Source organism: Apiospora marii (assembly GCF_038362585.1).
Source record: "Apiospora marii strain CBS 49790 chromosome Unknown utg000001l_segment0_segment0, whole genome shotgun sequence".
NCBI classification, from domain to species: Eukaryota; Fungi; Ascomycota; class Sordariomycetes; order Amphisphaeriales; family Apiosporaceae; genus Apiospora; species Apiospora marii.
In genome coordinates, this window is record NW_027117372.1 from 2,504,980 (window position 1) to 2,522,458 (window position 17,479).

Here is a 17,479-nt window from a genome sequence, read left to right on the forward strand (position 1 = left end):
AAACTCTTGAAAGCTCCTAACTAAAACGTGAACGGTTCCTTGGACGTGATCCAATCTATGCGGCCCAGGAGGTATAGCAGGGTGCCGTTTGCCATCAAAATGCAGTCAAGGCTACCATGGCCTAACACGATACGCTTTGGCCTCTCAATGGCCGAAGGCAGCAACGTTAGCCTGGTTTACCTATTTGCCATATCGTCCTCGGATGGCCAGGAGGTCGTGTTAAGTACGATCTGGGAAGGTGCTTCGGCCCACGGCACTTGCAGAGCATGGAATTTGCTTGTTTTATGCCTGCCCAGTCAAAGTATACTTAGGATCTAGAAGGCAGGTACTCATGGGTACCGAGACAACCCAGAGCGTTCCGAAGATTCTTGTCCACTTATATAGAAGAGCGATGCTGTCTGACATAATTGAGTTACCACAGTGTTTGATGACTCTCCATGGTACAGGAGTTCAGGGGGCGTAATATGTCAGGAAAAGTATGGAACAGTCTGCAGGTCGCGAGCTGCAAACATAAGATAGCTAGGATGTGACATAAGGGGGTCTCCACAGTGGTAGCCAGAAAAGACAGTTGCCAAATGATTGCTCAAGCAACTCTAGGTTGATCATTGGCTTGTATGCACCTTTCTCTGGTGGGCCTGCCTAATAGACCGATCGATGCAAGGGATTGCAAATGTCACAGCTAATTTAATGGGTGGCACGACATCCTTATCTACGCCCTTTCAACCATCCACACAACAACATTCAAGTCAAAACCTCGGACAGAAATTCGTCAAATTGCATAATGGCCGACCCCACCTTCCGCAACTATACGTCCCAACAGGCCGCTTCCTATGCAGCCCATCGCGGTGAATACGAGCTCGATATCTACCACGAGGTCCTCGCATATCACACCTCGCAGGGAGGCGGCCTCGGCACCGTATTCGACGTCGGCTGCGGAACAGGATCCGCGACCCGTCAGCTCGCCGGCTACTTTGCCCGCGCTGCCGGATGCGATCCAGGACGTGAGATGATCGCCAAAGCGATCGACCTCGGAGGCAAAACAAAAGACAAAATCACGATCAAGTATGAGGTACTCGCGGCCGAGAGCCTCGACCGGTCGGTTCACTTGAAGCCGTGTTCGGTGGACTTGCTTACCGTAGCCATGGCTGTACGTCGAAGCACCCTTCTCTCCCCCCAATCATCCCCTCCTTGATCGAAGCCACTAACCTCTCAACCCAGGCCCATTGGTTTGATATGGACCGCTTCTGGCGCCAAGCAGCTCTTATAGTCAAGCCTGGAGGTACTGTCGCACTTTGGAAAAAATCGTCACTCTACTGTCGTAAGCCCCCCTATGACACATAATATTACTTGCATGCATCCCCGCGCCGGGAGCTGACAGGTGTGGCCCCCCTACAGATCCCTCTACACCCAACGCCAACCAGGTGCAACAAGCCCTGAGCCGCCTCGAGGACGACATCTTGGGCCCGTACGAGCTCCCCGCCAATAAAGTCTCTCGGACCATGTACGCGAATCTCCGCATGCCATGGTCAGTCGAGCCGCCCGTCGCAGCGTTTCCGGAGCCCCTGTCGGTGCGGCGCGAGTGGAACAGGGATGAGAAACTTGAATCTGGCCAAGACGACTTCTTCGGAGGCTCTTCTTCCACCACACTAGCGGACCTGGCCAGTAGCCTGGGGACGTCGAGCATGGTCACGCGGTGGCGCGAGGACCATCCCGAGCTTACCGGAACTGATGGCGACTGCGTGGTGCGGACGATGAGGGCGGTTTCTGAGGCCATGGGCTCGGAGACGAAGGATTTCGGGAGCCTCACTATCAAAGTAGGTCATGCAACAACGCTACTACTGTTTACCAGGGCAGAATAGCCAGGATGGAATGCGAGATCATGAACGAGACGTGAAACCCATGAGGCCAGGATGATTGGCTCGAGTACACAATGCGGTATCACGAGTATACAGTCGAGCAGTCATGATCGTATTCGATCCCAAATACGAGTTTCAGTCACGTAAAAGAATAGTATTAAACTGATGAGCGTACCAGGCTTTGCATACATGAGCTTGTACATGATCAGAAAGAAGTCATACCGAAAGATCGAAATGGGAAGGTCCACTAGCTCCTGTAGTGTCTCTTTCTCGCGTAGAGTACCTCATGATCGGGTCGAGAGTGGGTCTCGTTCCGAAGCATCGAGACCCTCATATTTGCTTGTATGCTGGTCACCCCAGATATCCCATGCAGCAATGTCTGGGGTAAGCGGGGGTCTATCCCCCGAGGGCCCCGAATTGGCCCATATTTCCCCGTCAAGCTGATGATTCCAAGCCTGTCTCGCCTAGCCGCTGCATATGCCCACCAATGAGCCCTGGGCGTTGGGCGGGGAAGCGCCTTGGCGATGGTGAGCTGACATTGTGCGCTGATCAGGGGCTGATGTATAGGCGATCTGGAAAGATATAAAATCGAGGACAGCTGAAAGTGAGTGAATGCTTTCTTGTGGTAAAATATCGTGTGATCCTGACCCTTTGAGAGGTAGATCGACGTCTCACAGGTCTATCGCATCAGTTACCGTCGGCATGGCCATCATCGGCAGCAAAGAGGAGTTTGGCGATCCTCGGCTGTCCAGGATCGCTGAAACCGATACCAAGAAATGGTACCAGAAACCGAACCTGAGGTTTCTGTATCTCATCCTCGTACCCTGTGGGTTGGGGGTGGAGTGGACATCCGGTTTCGACTCGTCCATGATGAACTCGCTCCAAGCCGTGCAATCATGGGTAGACTGTATGTTAGCCACACATCTCTATCCCAGGGCTTGGGGAAAACAAAAAGGCTCACACACTGACAATCGCAGACTTCGACAACCCCACCGAAAGCCGCCTGGGCCTTCTGTCGGCCATCTACTCCCTCGGCGCCCTCCTGGCGATCCCCTTCGTCCCCACCGTCTCGCAGCACCTCGGCCGCCGGCGCAGCATCCTGGCCGCCTCGGTCGTCATGTGCATGGGCGCGGGCCTGCAGGCGGGCGCCCGCAACACCGACATGTTCATCGCGTCGCGGTTCGTGCTGGGCTTCGGCATCCCGTTCGCCATCGTCAACGCCTCGGCGCTGATCGCAGAGCTGGCCTACGCCCGCGAGCGCGCCGTCCTCACCTCACTCTTCAACGCATCGTGGTTCGTGGGCGCCATCGTCGCCGCCGGCGTCACCTACGGCACCTTCCAGATGGCCTCGACCTGGGCCTGGCGCCTGCCCAGCCTGCTGCAGCTCGTGCCGAGCCTCTGCCAGATCTGCTTTATGCCCTGGTGTCCCGAGAGCCCCCGCTGGCTGCTGTCACGCGACCGCGCCGACGAGGCGCTCGCGGTGCTGCGCGAGTACCACGCCGAGGGCGAGTACGGTGACGAGTTCGTGCGCCTCGAGTTCGCGCAGATCCAGAGCACGCTCGCGCAGGAACAGGATATGGCCAAGAGCTTCGTCTGGGCCGACGTCCTGCGCGACGCGCCCATGCGCCGTCGGTTCTTTCTGGCCTCGGTCATGGGCTTCTTCACGCAGTGGAGCGGCAACGGGCTCCTGTCGTTCTACATGAAGAAGATCCTGAACCTGGTGGGGATCACGGACAACCGGACGGTGCAAAAGGTGATCCTCGGCAACACTTGCTGGGGGTTTATCAATGCGGTATGCAGGTCGAACTCGTTAGCTTGTTTGTAGTGTCTTGCTAACTCCAACATTCGCAGGTGCCCATTGCCCTGGTTGCACCACGCTTCAAGAGACGCCGCATGTTCCTGACGTGCACCATTGGGACGGCCGTCGTGTACACCGTCTGGACCATCGCATCCGCCCGATATGCCATGGAGAACACGGCGTCGGCAGGTATTGCCGTGCTGGTGTTCATATTTGTTTACTCGCCGTAAGTCTGTCCCCATTTGAGTTGTCGCCCCACGTTGACTCACGTCCATCAGATTCTACAACGTGGGCTGGAACGCACTGGCCTACACGTACCTCGTGGAGATCTTCCCCTTCCAGCAGCGGGCCAAGGGCATTGCGGTGGAGCAGCTGATGGTCCGCTTCGCCGTCTTCTTCAACACGTACGTGAACCCTATTGCGCTGGACCGCCTCGGTTGGAAGTACTACATCGTCTACTGTGTCTGGATCCTGGTGGAGATTGTGACCGTCTGTAAGTAATGCCCTGCAGGCTAGGTCCTGAGACGTCAAACAGGGACATTGCCGGATTTGAAGTCAGTACTAATCACACACATCCCCCAGACATGTTCTTCCCCGAAACCTATGGCAGGACGCTGGAGGAGCTTTCCTTCATGTTCGAGGGCAAGGCAGTTCAGAACAAAGTGGAGAACAACGTCGACAAGCAGCTGGAGATGGTGCCCATCGAGGTTTCAGCCGACGACAGAGAGACGCCCAAGGTCTGATGCATACATAGCATAACTCCTCACAGATGGAATGGGGTTTCGCGCCAAAACGAGTGTTAAATTTTGACAAACGCACTCAGACTGGTTTTTGCCCTGAGTCCAGACGGCCATTGCCTTCTATGGGCAAAACGGCACTATATAATAAGTTTTGTTTTGAACGAGAGTAGACAACCAAGAAACGAAACTCCCACCCATGGTATCAACTAGTATCCCTGTTCGCAAAAGCGAAAACGCCATAAAACCCAAGCCCCAGATCCAGAACTGATCAAAGTCCGTCACTCATCATATCCGTATGCTAATCACACCATTCTGACACGGTCAGAAGAAGCAAAGCTTTTCACTCTCTTTTCGAGGCCCTTGACCACGCGAAAGTCCCCCGACTCCACATCGCTGCTGTAGCGGTCCTCGCTATCCCGGCTGCTCGGGCTCGACTCGTCGCCGAGCCAGGACGTTAGCCGCGGAGCCTTGCCTTTGTTTTCCTTTTTGGTGGAGTCCTCCTCGACCCGGGGAGCCCGGGGGGACGAGAGTCTCGACCAGGACCACCTGCCGGAATCGTGGGGCCCGGATGCGGTGGGCAGCGTCTCTGATGATTTCCGGCTCAGCGGGTATCCTTCTGGGATGCTGGAAGGCCGTTCGAGGTCTAGCCAGAGAGTTGAGATCGACTGTTCCGCGCGGTGGTGAGCTGTCTCGCCAGTACTGGCAGTGTTGATATTGAGATTGCTGGTATTGGTATTGTTATTGTTATTGTTGTGGTTGTGGTTGTTGCAGTGGATGTTGCTGCTGCTATTGGCCAAGGCTATGGCATTGGCGCTGGCATTCGCTTGGGCTGCTGTAGCGGCCCGCGTGTCTGGTTGCTTGCTGAGGGTGAACCCCGACATCCTCGGGTTGCTGCAGGGCCCAAAGCTCGTAAGATATTGTGTTGTCGGAGGGGCTGTCAGACCCAAGGCTTGAGGTAGGTGCCTCGTGAAGAACGGTTTCGTGGCAGGGACCGAGGCACATATCTAGACAGTACCAAGAACTCGTTAGAAACCCGTCATCGAGGAATAGTGGAGTGGCCAAAAGCAAAACTCACAATACCAGTGTTCAACTCGACGGCACTGCTCCAGAACACGGATCCGGCATGGTACGTCAAGTCGTAGTCGACCGTCATGTGCCATGTGATGTACGTGCGGAAGACGCCCACGCCACACGCAAGAAAGCCCAGGCTGAAGAGGCCCACGACGACAAGCCGGTTGCGGGTGGTCAGCTGTAGTTTCATCACGGTGATAATGGGCAAGAGAACCACGACAAAGTCGGTGAAGGTGTTGATTATCCCGGCCGCCAGGAGATGAGCGGCTTCGTCAAGACAGTTCCGCGGTTCGGCCATAACATTCCAGTAATTGGAAATGGGTCTGCATAGCGGTTGTAGGAGTAAGCATGAAGGGCGCTGTAGAGGCTATTGGAGAGATAGAGTGTCTCTCGGTAGGAAAAGGGGGCAAGGGGCGAAGACGGGATTCCGTACCTGCATTGGAACACGACCACAAGACAGAAGATAACCGAGTTCAGTGATATCAAAACTCCGCACACGGCCACAAACACCTTCAATCTCGGTCGACTGGTGCCCAGCAGTCTCCATAGGGTAGCAAGAATAGACAATTTGGTAAAACCCGATGCAAAGTTAAAGAGATTGACCGCGATCATGCTGAGGATTTGGTCAACGTTGTTAATTTTCCATTGCTGTCTACTTGCACCGCTTCGACAGTACAGGAGATGGGAGAACGTACACTATTTGCAGCCCGGACTTGAACTTGGACGTTTTCACGTCGTAGATATGCGCCCCCCATCCGACAGTCTGTTCGGCCAGGATGGAGATACCTGTGAAGCCTGTCGCGAATATCTGGTGTAATTAACGTCGGTTAGTGCATGACTCCTGAAGACTGTGGTTGGGACAGGTAACAGGAAGGTAGGTGCGTCTCATACGTATGCTGCGAGGATGAAGCCATCGTCCATCCCGAATCCCCTGGCGATGCGTACGCGGGTATACATACGAATCGCGACCATGACCGTCACAATAGCGGTGAGAACGTATACCGTAATCTCCCCGGCTGGACCGTGGCCCCGCGGATGCTCGTAGTCGGGCAGCGGCCAGGTGGCGATCACCTCGGGAGGGGGGAACTTCATTGTCGTGGGGCTAGGTGTGCGGACGCCGTCCAGATCCCTATCACTGTTGAATAGACATTAATGCTCCGTTCAGGTCTTGCCTGGGAGGCGTGTTTCGAAGACCAGGAAAAGATATATTATAGTAGTTGATAGAGAGCATCAGGTAACAGGGTGGAGAGAGCGAGCCTCCGTACGGGGAAAGTGTGTTCCATATATGCAGACAAAAGATGCGACAGCGGTTCTGGCATCTCTCGTTTCTACGGAGTGGATATGGTGATCGCCAGCAACTCCCAAATCCAATGCACGATCCGGTCCGTGATCGCGCATACGTCTGTGTGCAGCAGCAGGCAGCGCCACCCGCCGGAAGACGTTGAAACCAGTGCCATTCTCCTCAGCCAGACAGGCGCCAAATGATCTGCCACATGATGGCCGTTGACAGCAAAATGGAGCCATCTGCGACTGTGTTCCTGTGGAAAAATGGGCTCCGGCCTCGTTCGGCAGCCAAATGTAGGTGATTCGTCACTTGTCATAATCCTGTCCTCGTCCTAGCGTCGGTTGCAACAGCAAAACGCCACTTGAGTTGGTATGGAGATAATTGCTTTTTTGCACACTCTTTGCAGCGGCCGCCCTCTTTTGGCCGTTCAATCTAGGGGCTTTGACGTTTCATCTCCAAGGCATACAAACCGGGTGGGCTCGCATCGTGCGCAGTATCGTCATCGTCATCACCATCATCATGATTTTGATTTCGCTCAACTGTTATGGCGGTCAGCGCCCTGGCGAAGGTGGTCACTATAGTAAGTTCGCTTCGATGCATGGCCACATGCAGGTTGGTGCAATGCAGGTGATGCAACAAACAGGTATACTGCAGTTATTGCTGTGAAGATCAGTGTGGAACCTGTACTGCATTCTCTCATGACTTCTGGCAGCCTTGCAGCCCTATGCAGTCCTAATCTTTACTATTGAATGTGAGCTGCCGTCATAATCTGCCCATGGCGAAAGGCAAATCCGCATGAATAGAACGTTAGAGCTCAGTCGGAGCCGAATGTACGGACATTAACTGCACGAGGTAGCATATGTATATGCAGACAGGATGCAGTCAAAGTCCTCCCCATGTCCTTACGGGGCTTCAATAACCGATCGGAGATCACGCATGCGGGTGCCGGGCGTATCGGGCGGTCCATCAAGACGATGCACGAGTCCCCCATGAGGGTGTCCCACACATTATCTGCGAGTCTTATTAGACGCTGCAAATCATTCGGAAAGCCGTCAATGCACATGGGATGAAACGGAGCAAGACCACTTATTATGCACCTGCAGCAGGCTCTACAAGTAGCCAGGTGGGGGGTTGTTGTCCCCCTCCCTCCTTCTCCCTGTTTCTCTCGCCCCTCCCCCGTCCCTGCTTCTACATTATCCCCTGTCCCCTGCCAATGTACGTTGCTGGAGATCGCGAAAAAACGCTCGAAGCGAGCTGCCTAGCCGCGGAGATCATGCCAAGCACAACCGACGACAACTTAAGCTAACCGAGACGACATGTCTTTACAGACACATTCTCCGCCAAGCTGACCCGACTGCTGCTTCCTGGCTTGCCAGAGATAATGCCACTTGCTGGGCCTTTTTGACACTTCGGGCGCTTGCGGGCCTGGACAGCTCTTTGTGGCTTGGCAGCGCGTTGAGTTTCCACTATCTGCCCTGGAAAAAGCGGCTTATCATGACGTGCATGCGAACTCCAATCCGATATATCGAGGTTGGACGGTCGTACGACATCTGCTACATTAAAAGACTCGAAGAGCCTCAGAGTCCCTTTATACAACATCAATCGGACATTGCTTGCAGTTCGGATATCCAAGTGCAAGATTGGAGGTACAGGGGGCGGAGAAATGCTGTCGTCTCCGAAGCTGCGTTGATTGAAATGTGATGCGCCGGGACTAGGAGGCAGTCATTCGACTGTTCAATTGCTTTTTGGATGGATGACTCCGCGATCCAGGGGACTCTACCGGCGCTCAAGACCAGCAAACGCGTGGGAGGCACCGAGAGTTGCTCTTGGCTGCACGACTGATTGCAGCAAAAGAAGAAAAAGCAATATGCGCGGGCAACATCGACTCATACGGCAAGCACCTCGTGGGCCCCTAATATCTACGCAGAGGTAATAAGAGAGCTTATATAGCCCAAATCGTCTCTCTACTCATCGTGCCGTTGCATCCTATCCTGTGCGTTTCATTTCTTGCTTCGTTTACCCGGATCACAGCCCCGCTTACCGATCCGATCACTTCCCGCTTCGACGACCAACACCTTCTCGTGGCCAAGGAACATAGCCGAGCTGCCTTAGTCAGCCGCCGCCCAAAGTGAAAAGAGAGTATCGGTCGGATGGACTAATAAGGCACGTTGCAACCACTTTACGCGCTCGCTTCTTCTACATCAGGCTCGCTTCGATGCGAGGATGAGCCCCTGGGCCGGAAGACCAACTCCACAGCGTCTACGCGAAGCTGCACGATCCTTACCGGGCTGGCGCCCTATTAATATTACCCTGCCCATCCTTGACTCTTGACTCAACGCTCATGTCTCACATCAACTTCGAGTATCAGAGGGTGTGGTGAGGAGAGACGGAGGGGGGCCATGGTGATGCTTGGCCCTGCCCGGAACGGCCAACCCGAAGAGCAGGCAAGGATATGACCTCATCTAGGTAGGTAATACTCGCTTGAGGGGGGGCTCGGTTGCCACCGCGGAAGATGTTTTGTAATGAGAAACTTGAAAGAACTCCTCAGGTTCCCGGAGGTTACGTGTCTACCTACCTACCTGCCGTGAACACTTATTCCCGGTATTGGCCCTGGCTAGGTGGGCGGCGATGAGCGATTGCGTAGTGTCTGTTCCGGAACCGGGCGAAATCTCCGATGGACGACAGGCACTCGGCTGACAGCAAACGGGGCGTCTCCATGTGAGCAAAACTCCGAAAACGCAGGCGGGATCCTATCAAAACTGTGTATATGCCATTTACATGCCCAGGGATTACTAACTATATACCGTTTGTTTTCGCTGCTTGGATTTGATTTGATCGATGTTCAGTTATACCATAAGGGGCTCCAAGCTCATAAGACTTTACAACGACTTTTCGATGAGAACATGAGGTCACCATTCCATATCGGAGGGCCTAGACCATCAAGCCGCCAAACCCCTCAGCCCCTTCATCAACCGCATCAGTCTGAACAATGTCGGTGAGCGTAAGAATCGAAAGATAGTAAGTTGTTCCTCGCTTCGAAACACATCCACTGTTTTAAGTCATCTTCATCGTTCTTTGCATACTGGGGGTGCTTTAGCTAAGCACGTGTGCTTGAGCGTTTCATGATAATGATCAATGGGCGAATATCGGGTCATAGGTGTGGCCGAATTCTCGTTCTATTGGAGTATTCATCCCACAGCGACAGGCTTGATATAAAATTCTAGCCCATCTACACTCACCTTGTCCAGCCCCTTGACGTGCTCGGTACTATGAGTATATTAACGGCTACTACATCCCCCTCTTAGCGATATCGGCATTCCTAGAGAATTCCCGCCAAGGACGGCGGAGGCATCCGGGCGAGTCACTAAGTTGCACCTCTCGTCTCCTTCTCTCCCTCCCTACCCCCCAGACATGGGCTAGCCCGCGGCACCCGTTTCTCGGCGGTACGGACGGATTAGTTGGTATAACGACACCATCCCACCCGGTTTCGCTTACTTTCTTGCCCTCCCAACCCCTTTCCAGCCAAGCCAGTCCGGGCATACACGTGGGCTTCCTCGCAACCCTTTCGCTCTCCACCCTACCATTCTTGGAGGCTACCAAGCTTCTCACCATGCTGACCGCACCTGCTGATCTGGCGGATAATTCCGTCATACTGAGCTGCTTGGGTGATCAGGTATGTAAACGTATATCGCAGCACTTGCACTTGCACTTGCACTTGCATATGCTACTCTTTCTGCGTATTGCGAACTAAAGACTTAACACAACACCTACAGATCCAAAATTTGGCTTTGCTTCACAGCTTGTGCCTTGTCAATAGGCAGTTCAACGTCGAGTTCTCGCCCTTTCTCTACCGCCGTGTCGAGATAAGAGGTGACTCGGGTCTGAGAAGTCTGGCCGATGCGTCAGGCTGTCTACGATACACCAAAGAGATCTCCTTCTCCGGCGATCTCTCGGGACACGAAGCCAATGAGACTTTCAGGAGGATCCTGCCCTCTATGTCCCGCCTAGAAGCGGTCAAGTAAGCACACACTATTCCTGTGTCTTAGACTTCTAGATATCTGACCGACCTTTTCGTGGTAGCTGGATCGAAGTACCACTAGCCACGAAAACCCTGGCCGCCCTCCAGGCCGCGCTCCAGCATATCCGCAAGCTACGCATCGAGTACGCCGAGGACACGACCTGGTGCCTGCTAGGCCTGGGCGTCGCGCCTGGGGAGGAGGACAAGGCCGACGCGGCGTCTATGGAGAACCGCCGGCTTTACCGTTCTCAGGATCTCTCGGGCTTCTCGGGCCTCGTGGAGCTCACCGTGCACAACATCCACGACGACATCTCGCGCTGGACGCGCCGTCTCGCCAGGGTACTGGCCCAGTCCCCCGGCCTCCGCAAGCTGAGCCTGTCCCTCGCCGTCGACGCCGTCGCCCGCGCCGCGCACCGCGAGCGCCACGACGACTACTGGGGTTTCTTCGAGGAGCTCGCGCGCGAGTACGCCGAAGCGGCCCCCGTCCTCAACCATCACAAATACCACAAACAAAACAACATCTCGCCGCGATCCCTCCCCCTGCGCGAGCTGCACTGCGGCCCCGGCATTTTCCCCATGGACGAGTCCCGCCTGCGCCAGCTGGTCGACCTGTCCGCCCTCGAGCGCGTGCACGTCGAGAACGTCGACGTGGCCCGGGACGCGGCCTACCTGGAGATCTACGACGGGGTCGAAGACCGCAGCGGCATCGCGTTCGGGACCTTCCTCGACCCGGCCGCGTGCCCGCGCCTGCGCCGCTTCTCGGCCGCGGCCCTCATGCCCGACGTCTGGGAGGCGCTGTGCACCGTCGACGACCGGGCGTTTGCGCGGCGGCTGGCCGTCTCGTTTCGGCGGCAGGAGGTCGGGTATCTGGAGCTGGTGCCGTTGCTGCTGCCGCTGCAGCGGCGGAAACGGAAGGAATTGAAAGAATTCCAAGGAGTGGCGGACGTCGAAGACGAAAGCGACAGCGTCGGCGACGGCGCGGAAGACGGCTACGGCTCGTGCCTCCCGCTGCCCCTGCGCATGGTCGATCTCGAGCTCTGCCGCGACGCCGCCGCCAGCGACTTCTCAGTGGACACCGTCCTAGACGCCCTCGTCGACTCCTGTGCCGGGAGCCTCGAGGGTCTCGCGGTCCACATCCCCGGCGTTCCCGAGACGGTGAGGCAGGTCGAGGTGCTGGTCTCGCTCATGGACGCCCTGCCCCAGCTCCCCCACCTCACGCAGCTCGTCGTGGGGACAGAGCGGCGGTACTCCGCGCCGCCACCCGGCGTGTCGCTGGCGATCGCCAAGGAGCTGGCGGCGTCGGCGCCGCGACTGCGGTATATCAGGGTGGACGGCGAGGCGTGGCAAGTGAGCCGCGTGGCTAGCATGAGAGGGAGCGACAGCGGCGGGGACGGCATACGGCTTCAGGAGCTGGATGGAAGGGAGCAGGAAGCCGTCGAGCTCTTCGCTCATACCGTCTTTGATCCGGATCCGTAGAGAAAATAGCAGAGGTGGGAGGCCAAATGGATAGACGAAATGTATTTTAGTTGGAAATCATCACATTGGGTGATTCATGTTGTCCAGGCTGGGTTCAGAAGCAGCGAGGCAATAAAACCTCCATGCTTTGAGGATGCATTGTAAAATAGAAGGCTTATATTAAGGATTATGACTAATGTACATATACATAGATACTAATGGAATGTGTGTGACTGTGATGTAAACAATCGTGTGGGTGGGTTTCCGTAGAGGCCGTCCAGCCACCCGCGTATGTACGAGACACTATGTCTAGTATGTTCCCGGTGCGTGGCTGACGTGGTTCTCGTGGTCCCCGTGGCTCTGAGCCTTCTTATGGTCTTCAGGCTTCTTGTTGTCCTCAGACTTCTTGTTGTCCTCAGGCTTCTTGTTGTCCTCGGGCTTCTTATGGTCCTCGGGCTTCTTGTGCTCATGGTGGCCATCGTGCTTGCCGCCTGGAATGGTGCCATTGGCAAGGGCGGCGCCGACCTTGTGCAGGAAGTCGTCACCCTCGCGGGCGCTGCCCGTCTTGCCCTCGGTAACGCCGAGGTGGGCCGTGGCCTTGCCGTAGACGGGGTAGGGCGACGACGACGACTTGTCGCCGGACTTGGTGCTGGGCGGCGTGACCTCCTGATCGGCGACAAAGACCTTGAGGCTGGAGACGGCCGCGACGGGGATCTCGACGCCCGTGACGTCGGTGATGCGCCACTGCAGGTGCTCGCGCAGGTAGGGCGTGGCCTCGTCGACCTCTAGGTTCTTGAGGGCGCCGTTGTCCATGCTGTTGAGCATGGCGCGGGTCAGGGGCACGGTGCCGTAGATCTTGAGGTCGGTGGGCAGGTCGTCGCCCATGGGCCGCATGCACGGGTACGAGCCGATGAGGTTGACGTCCGACAGCCACTCCTCGGGCCCGCTGGTGGGGGCGCCCATGAAGAAGTAGATGACGTAGGAGCTGTTGAGGGCGAACTTGTTGACCTCGAGGTTGACCGTCCACTGCTTGTACTTGCCGTCGACGATGGCGGCCGGCGGCGGGTTGAGCGAGCCGACCCGGTCCGAGGGGTTGACGCTGCCGGCGCCGCCGCGCTTGGTGCACTTGTGGTTGTGGCGGCGGGCCAGGTTGTTGCTCGGGTCGTATAGCCGCTGGATGGCGGCGCGGACGTCGTTGGAGTTCTGCTGCGCCGACTTGCCCCAGGGGCGGATCTCCGGGTACGTGTAGCCGAGGCTGCGCGTGTCGCGGACGTCGTTGCTGGTGTAGAAGGTGCCGGCCGAGTCCTTGGCGAAGGGGTACAGCTTGGTCTGGTCCGTCTCGGTGCTGGGAGGGATGGAGAAGGTGCCCATGCTGTCGCGCTGGTTGATCACCCAGGAGTTGGGGTGGATGGCCTGCCAGATGGCCACGAGTCGGTCCACGTTCACGTGGTGCAGCCAGAAGATTGGATCAAAGCCGGCGTAGTCCAGGTAGCTCATGTGGCCACCACTGCCACCAACGGCGTTGTGCACAGTGCCGTGGGGGTTCTCAATGGAACCATATCCCTGGATGGTGCCCGGGAAACCGTTGTTGGAGAACTCAGCATAGTTGTTGGTCTGGGTCAGAATGAGGTAGGTGGTGTCGTGGAGGTAAGCGGCGTTGCGCTTCAAGGCGGCGTTGACACTCGCGTGGTTTGACGCTCCGTTGCGGTTGGGCGTTCGGACAGTGTTCCTGTAAGCCTGAGGGGCGTTGTTGCCGGGGAAGTCGCTGGTTCTGGGTCCAGTCGTCGAGCTGCTCTGGAACGAGTATTGGTACAGAGGGTTGCTGACAGTCTTCCTGCCAGTCGGGGTGTTGATGGTCACCGTGGTCTGAGTCACGATCGGAGGGAGGGCGGCTTGCGCTACCCAATCCCAGTAAGGGAAGCGAAGCGTCACTGCGGCCGACATGTAGTTGTTACGAGTCGCTGAGGGGTAGGTCTTGGCCTTAGCCTGAGCACACTCCCAAATATTTTGCTGTTGTTGCCATGTAAGTCATTGGGTCCGAGCAGTGATCAGCACCGGGAGACTTACTTCGAGAAGTTGGATGTAGGGTCGGTGCCAGGTAGGGAAGAGCACGCTCGAGTGTGGGCAGTAGCCTCCGGCCGTCGCCCCTTGCGCCCTCTTGACATTGTCCCAGGCAGCATACGGCCTGCCGTGAATGCCCGAGATCTGGTACCATGAGTCGATGGTGGTTTGGGGTCTTTGCTGGATGTCACTCAGACACTGGACGAAGAGGTCCCAAGCGGGTGTGCCTGAACTGGCGAAGCCATTGATCTCCAACCGATCCGGCCGTTCGCCCGTCTGCTGATTCACGCCGCCTGTGTTAGGAGTAATGGGGTAGGCGGCGTCTACGTGTGTTGCCAAGAGGCCGAAAAGAGTGGCTGCATGCAAAAGATGCATGATGAATAGGAACGAGAGATGAGAAAGAGAATGACTTGGACTAGAAAAGATGACGCATAAGAGGATGGAAACGAAACTCGACTACCTATCCTCCGTCAACTCACGAGGGGGAGGCAAGACTTATTATACAGCCATCAGCCGCCAATTTCATTGCTGACTGGCGGCGGAGGGTGAGCGCCAGTGCGGCGACACCAAGAAGCCATGCGTATGCTAGAGAGTGGTGGCTGCCGAGCGAGAGGGAGCCACCGACATTGTTGCGCTCAGCTCGACTATCCCCATTGGACACGAGCCCGAGGGACGTCAAGTCCCTGACCCAACGTGGCCTAGCATCCCTTTCTATCCTGTTAGCCTCGCTCGAGGGGTCCCAAAGGCGCATAGTCTCTCGAAATAGTCCATCACTTCTCTCTGTTCGGTTCAGTGTTCTACATACGGGCGGGCACTGAAAGCCGTTCGAGCTTCTGGCCGCGATATGCCAAGGTCGAGAGTCTGGTTTCTCCACGAACGCGTCGAGACCCTCAGCAAACGGTCGGCCGAGACCCGTCTACGCCTGCCTGATCGTCAACAGCGGACGTTGCTGGGACTGTCGATCACGTACTGAAAGCAGCCTGGGCTCGCTGGGTACAGTCGTCGGATCGGAACAGATCAGGGGCTGAAAGGGACCCCAAGATTTTAGCAATCTCCTTAATTTAGAATTTCGAAGGGTTGCTGCATTAGCCCGAGCCCCACTTCTGCGCGGTGGGATCTGGCGGTGCCTTTTCTTTTCGTTAGCCAGGTCGACGTTCCGGTGAGACAGTTTTAGCCCTATGCGCCGGTGTCTTGGCGGTCAATATCGTCTTGCCAATTTTCACAACGTTCATTGAGGATTCGGACTACTGGTGATGTCAAGACCCGCAGCTACCGACCTCTAGCCTTCCGATGAAGGGCCCGGCCGGTTGGGTTCAACCTGAAGAACACTTCTGAAAACCCGCTTTCAGGAATCTCATCAACAAGTCGCTAGTAGTCTCAGGTTGCTGTCGGCAAGATTCTTGCAAGCGATACGGGCTTTGTCCAACCCTGAGTGCATGCGGGACTCGTAAGATTTTCGGATGGCGGCTGCTTCGACTTTGCTTATTCGTGCTGGATTTAGACACTGGCGACAGTTGTGGAAATTGGTGCTTGGGGCCCGAGGGTTTTGACGGCACGCCAGTGGCTGCTGGGCCTCGAAATAAGAAAACCCCGGGGTCAGCTCAGCTCAGCCTTCGCCCCAAGATCAGCACGCATGCATGCATTTTCGTGATGTGCTTATTACGGGCCGCATCAGTCATTCTGCAATAAGTACTGGCCACAACAATGCGATTATCCCTTGTGGCCAATTGGAAAATACGAGAAGGGGTTCAGAAGAAGCGGATTAACTTGCTTAGGGTATCATTGCAGCAAGGAAATGCTAGGACTTGTGGCTTATCCAGGGGTTTTAGCAGGCTTGCTTTGTTCATCCCTCCCGCTCGAAGGCGTCGTTCAGATACCTTACGAAGCTATCCCGTATCCTTGCTGGTCCAGATAAGTTCCCGACCAGTTCGAGGCCGATACCGCCTCTGTTCATGTTCATGAACGCGCGGCGCATCCTCTGAAGCTGCGGCAGGCCCGTTTTTTTGCCCGCTGGTAGCTCGACGACCAACTCGTCGCCGCCCGCCTCGCTTGGGTCCTTGGGCAGCCGGATCTCGTCGCCTCCCTCCTCCGACTGCTGATCCAGGATACGCTTGACAACATCCTGGGTCTCCCGGTCGAGGATGTAGAGATAGTCGCCGCCGGCGTCGCGGCTGCGTTGGACGGTCGCCTGATTAGGTTTGACGATTTTGCGCCCCTCACCGGCTACCGCGTCCCATAGACTATCGAATGTTTGTTTGGCTTGCTCCTCGTTGTCGTCCCATAGCAGCGTAAATAACGGACTATCCCATCTAGTCATGGCGTTTGGCTCTTCGTACCGAAACACTAGATTGTCCCAGTTCTCCGGGGCGTACGGCGCTTCGCTTTCGTCATCGTCTGCGGGCTTGGCGGGATCCTGACCGGCAGCTTCCGCCTCTTGCTGTTTTCGTAGACGTTCCTGGTTGACCTCTTTCGCCGTGTCGGTCGGGCACCCGATCTGGAGCACACAGCTCGGCGTCCGTACTGCCTTTGACTCGCAATTCAGCTGGTATCGCCAGCCTTTTATGTAGTTGAGGCCGTCAAGGATGACTATGTCCTTGTCCGACAGCACACGTTTGACGGCACCATATATAGTTGCTCGCGCATCCTTTTCCGAAGCGTTGGCGGAGCGGGTATGCGCCGGCAAGGCCGACAGGTCGTATACTGATCGCGATATCGACAGAGTCTGGTCGGATATCAGGTGAAGACGGTACTTGGGAGTGGCTCCATTGGCAGTGTCCTTTATCCGACCGTCGAGGTAGGAATACAGTTGCTTGGCTCGAGTTGACTTGCCCGAAGTCGGGAAGCCTGTGACCATTATCAGCTGGGCACACGTCAGTCGCGACTTGTCATTCTCCATATTCTGTGTAAGGCGGTCGGGTTTCTGGTACATACCGGCATCTTTAGTCTAGGTGTTTCGCAGCGAGCACGTCGGGGTTGAGAAGCAAATTGATGATACCTGTTGCTCGATCAAAACCCAGACAGCTATTTTTTTCCTTTAGTCGATGTCAGGTAGCTGGCGGGCGATTACCCCGCCTGAACCCCACCAAAGTCAGGCCCAGCTCAAGCACTAACATTGAACCTTAATCCTTCCACAGTTTCATGTAAAGAATCTTGGGCACGCTGTCAATGGGCGGAGTACGGTTTATTCCTACCACC

General features: G+C 56.1%; 6 protein-coding genes across 6 annotated transcripts; 2 read left to right on the forward strand and 4 right to left on the reverse strand.

The window, feature by feature from the left end:
- Nucleotides 1-781: 781 nt before the first annotated feature.
- Nucleotides 782-1,859, forward strand: PG985_000818 (uncharacterized protein; the record flags this gene model as incomplete). The annotated part of the gene is made up of 3 exons (XM_066820587.1): nt 782-1,147; nt 1,219-1,318; nt 1,396-1,859. The coding sequence occupies 3 exons, from the start codon at nt 782-784 to the stop codon at nt 1,857-1,859; spliced, it is 930 nt and encodes a 309-aa protein (XP_066691466.1).
- A 699-nt stretch (nt 1,860-2,558) lies between these two features.
- PG985_000819 (uncharacterized protein) lies at nt 2,559-4,397 on the forward strand (the record flags this gene model as incomplete). Its single annotated transcript, XM_066820588.1, has 5 exons — nt 2,559-2,763; nt 2,834-3,648; nt 3,708-3,880; nt 3,933-4,147; nt 4,237-4,397. 5 exons carry the CDS (start codon nt 2,559-2,561, stop codon nt 4,395-4,397), a joined length of 1,569 nt encoding a protein of 522 aa, XP_066691467.1.
- A 408-nt stretch (nt 4,398-4,805) lies between these two features.
- On the reverse strand, nt 4,806-6,557 carry PG985_000820 (uncharacterized protein; the record flags this gene model as incomplete). The annotated part of the gene is made up of 4 exons (XM_066820589.1): nt 4,806-5,117; nt 5,470-5,788; nt 6,161-6,273; nt 6,357-6,557. The coding sequence occupies 4 exons, from the start codon at nt 6,555-6,557 to the stop codon at nt 4,806-4,808; spliced, it is 945 nt and encodes a 314-aa protein (XP_066691468.1).
- A 4,382-nt stretch (nt 6,558-10,939) lies between these two features.
- On the reverse strand, nt 10,940-12,220 carry PG985_000821 (uncharacterized protein; the record flags this gene model as incomplete). Its single annotated transcript, XM_066820590.1, has 2 exons — nt 10,940-11,635; nt 11,867-12,220. 2 exons carry the CDS (start codon nt 12,218-12,220, stop codon nt 10,940-10,942), a joined length of 1,050 nt encoding a protein of 349 aa, XP_066691469.1.
- A 312-nt stretch (nt 12,221-12,532) lies between these two features.
- On the reverse strand, nt 12,533-14,659 carry PG985_000822 (uncharacterized protein; the record flags this gene model as incomplete). Its single annotated transcript, XM_066820591.1, has 2 exons — nt 12,533-14,233; nt 14,291-14,659. 2 exons carry the CDS (start codon nt 14,657-14,659, stop codon nt 12,533-12,535), a joined length of 2,070 nt encoding a protein of 689 aa, XP_066691470.1.
- Nucleotides 14,660-16,127: 1,468 nt separating this feature from the next.
- Nucleotides 16,128-17,180, reverse strand: PG985_000823 (KTI12 (TOT4); the record flags this gene model as incomplete). The annotated part of the gene is made up of 1 exon (XM_066820592.1): nt 16,128-17,180. One exon carries the CDS (start codon nt 17,178-17,180, stop codon nt 16,128-16,130), a length of 1,053 nt encoding a protein of 350 aa, XP_066691471.1.
- Between the last annotated feature and the right edge of the window lie 299 nt (nt 17,181-17,479).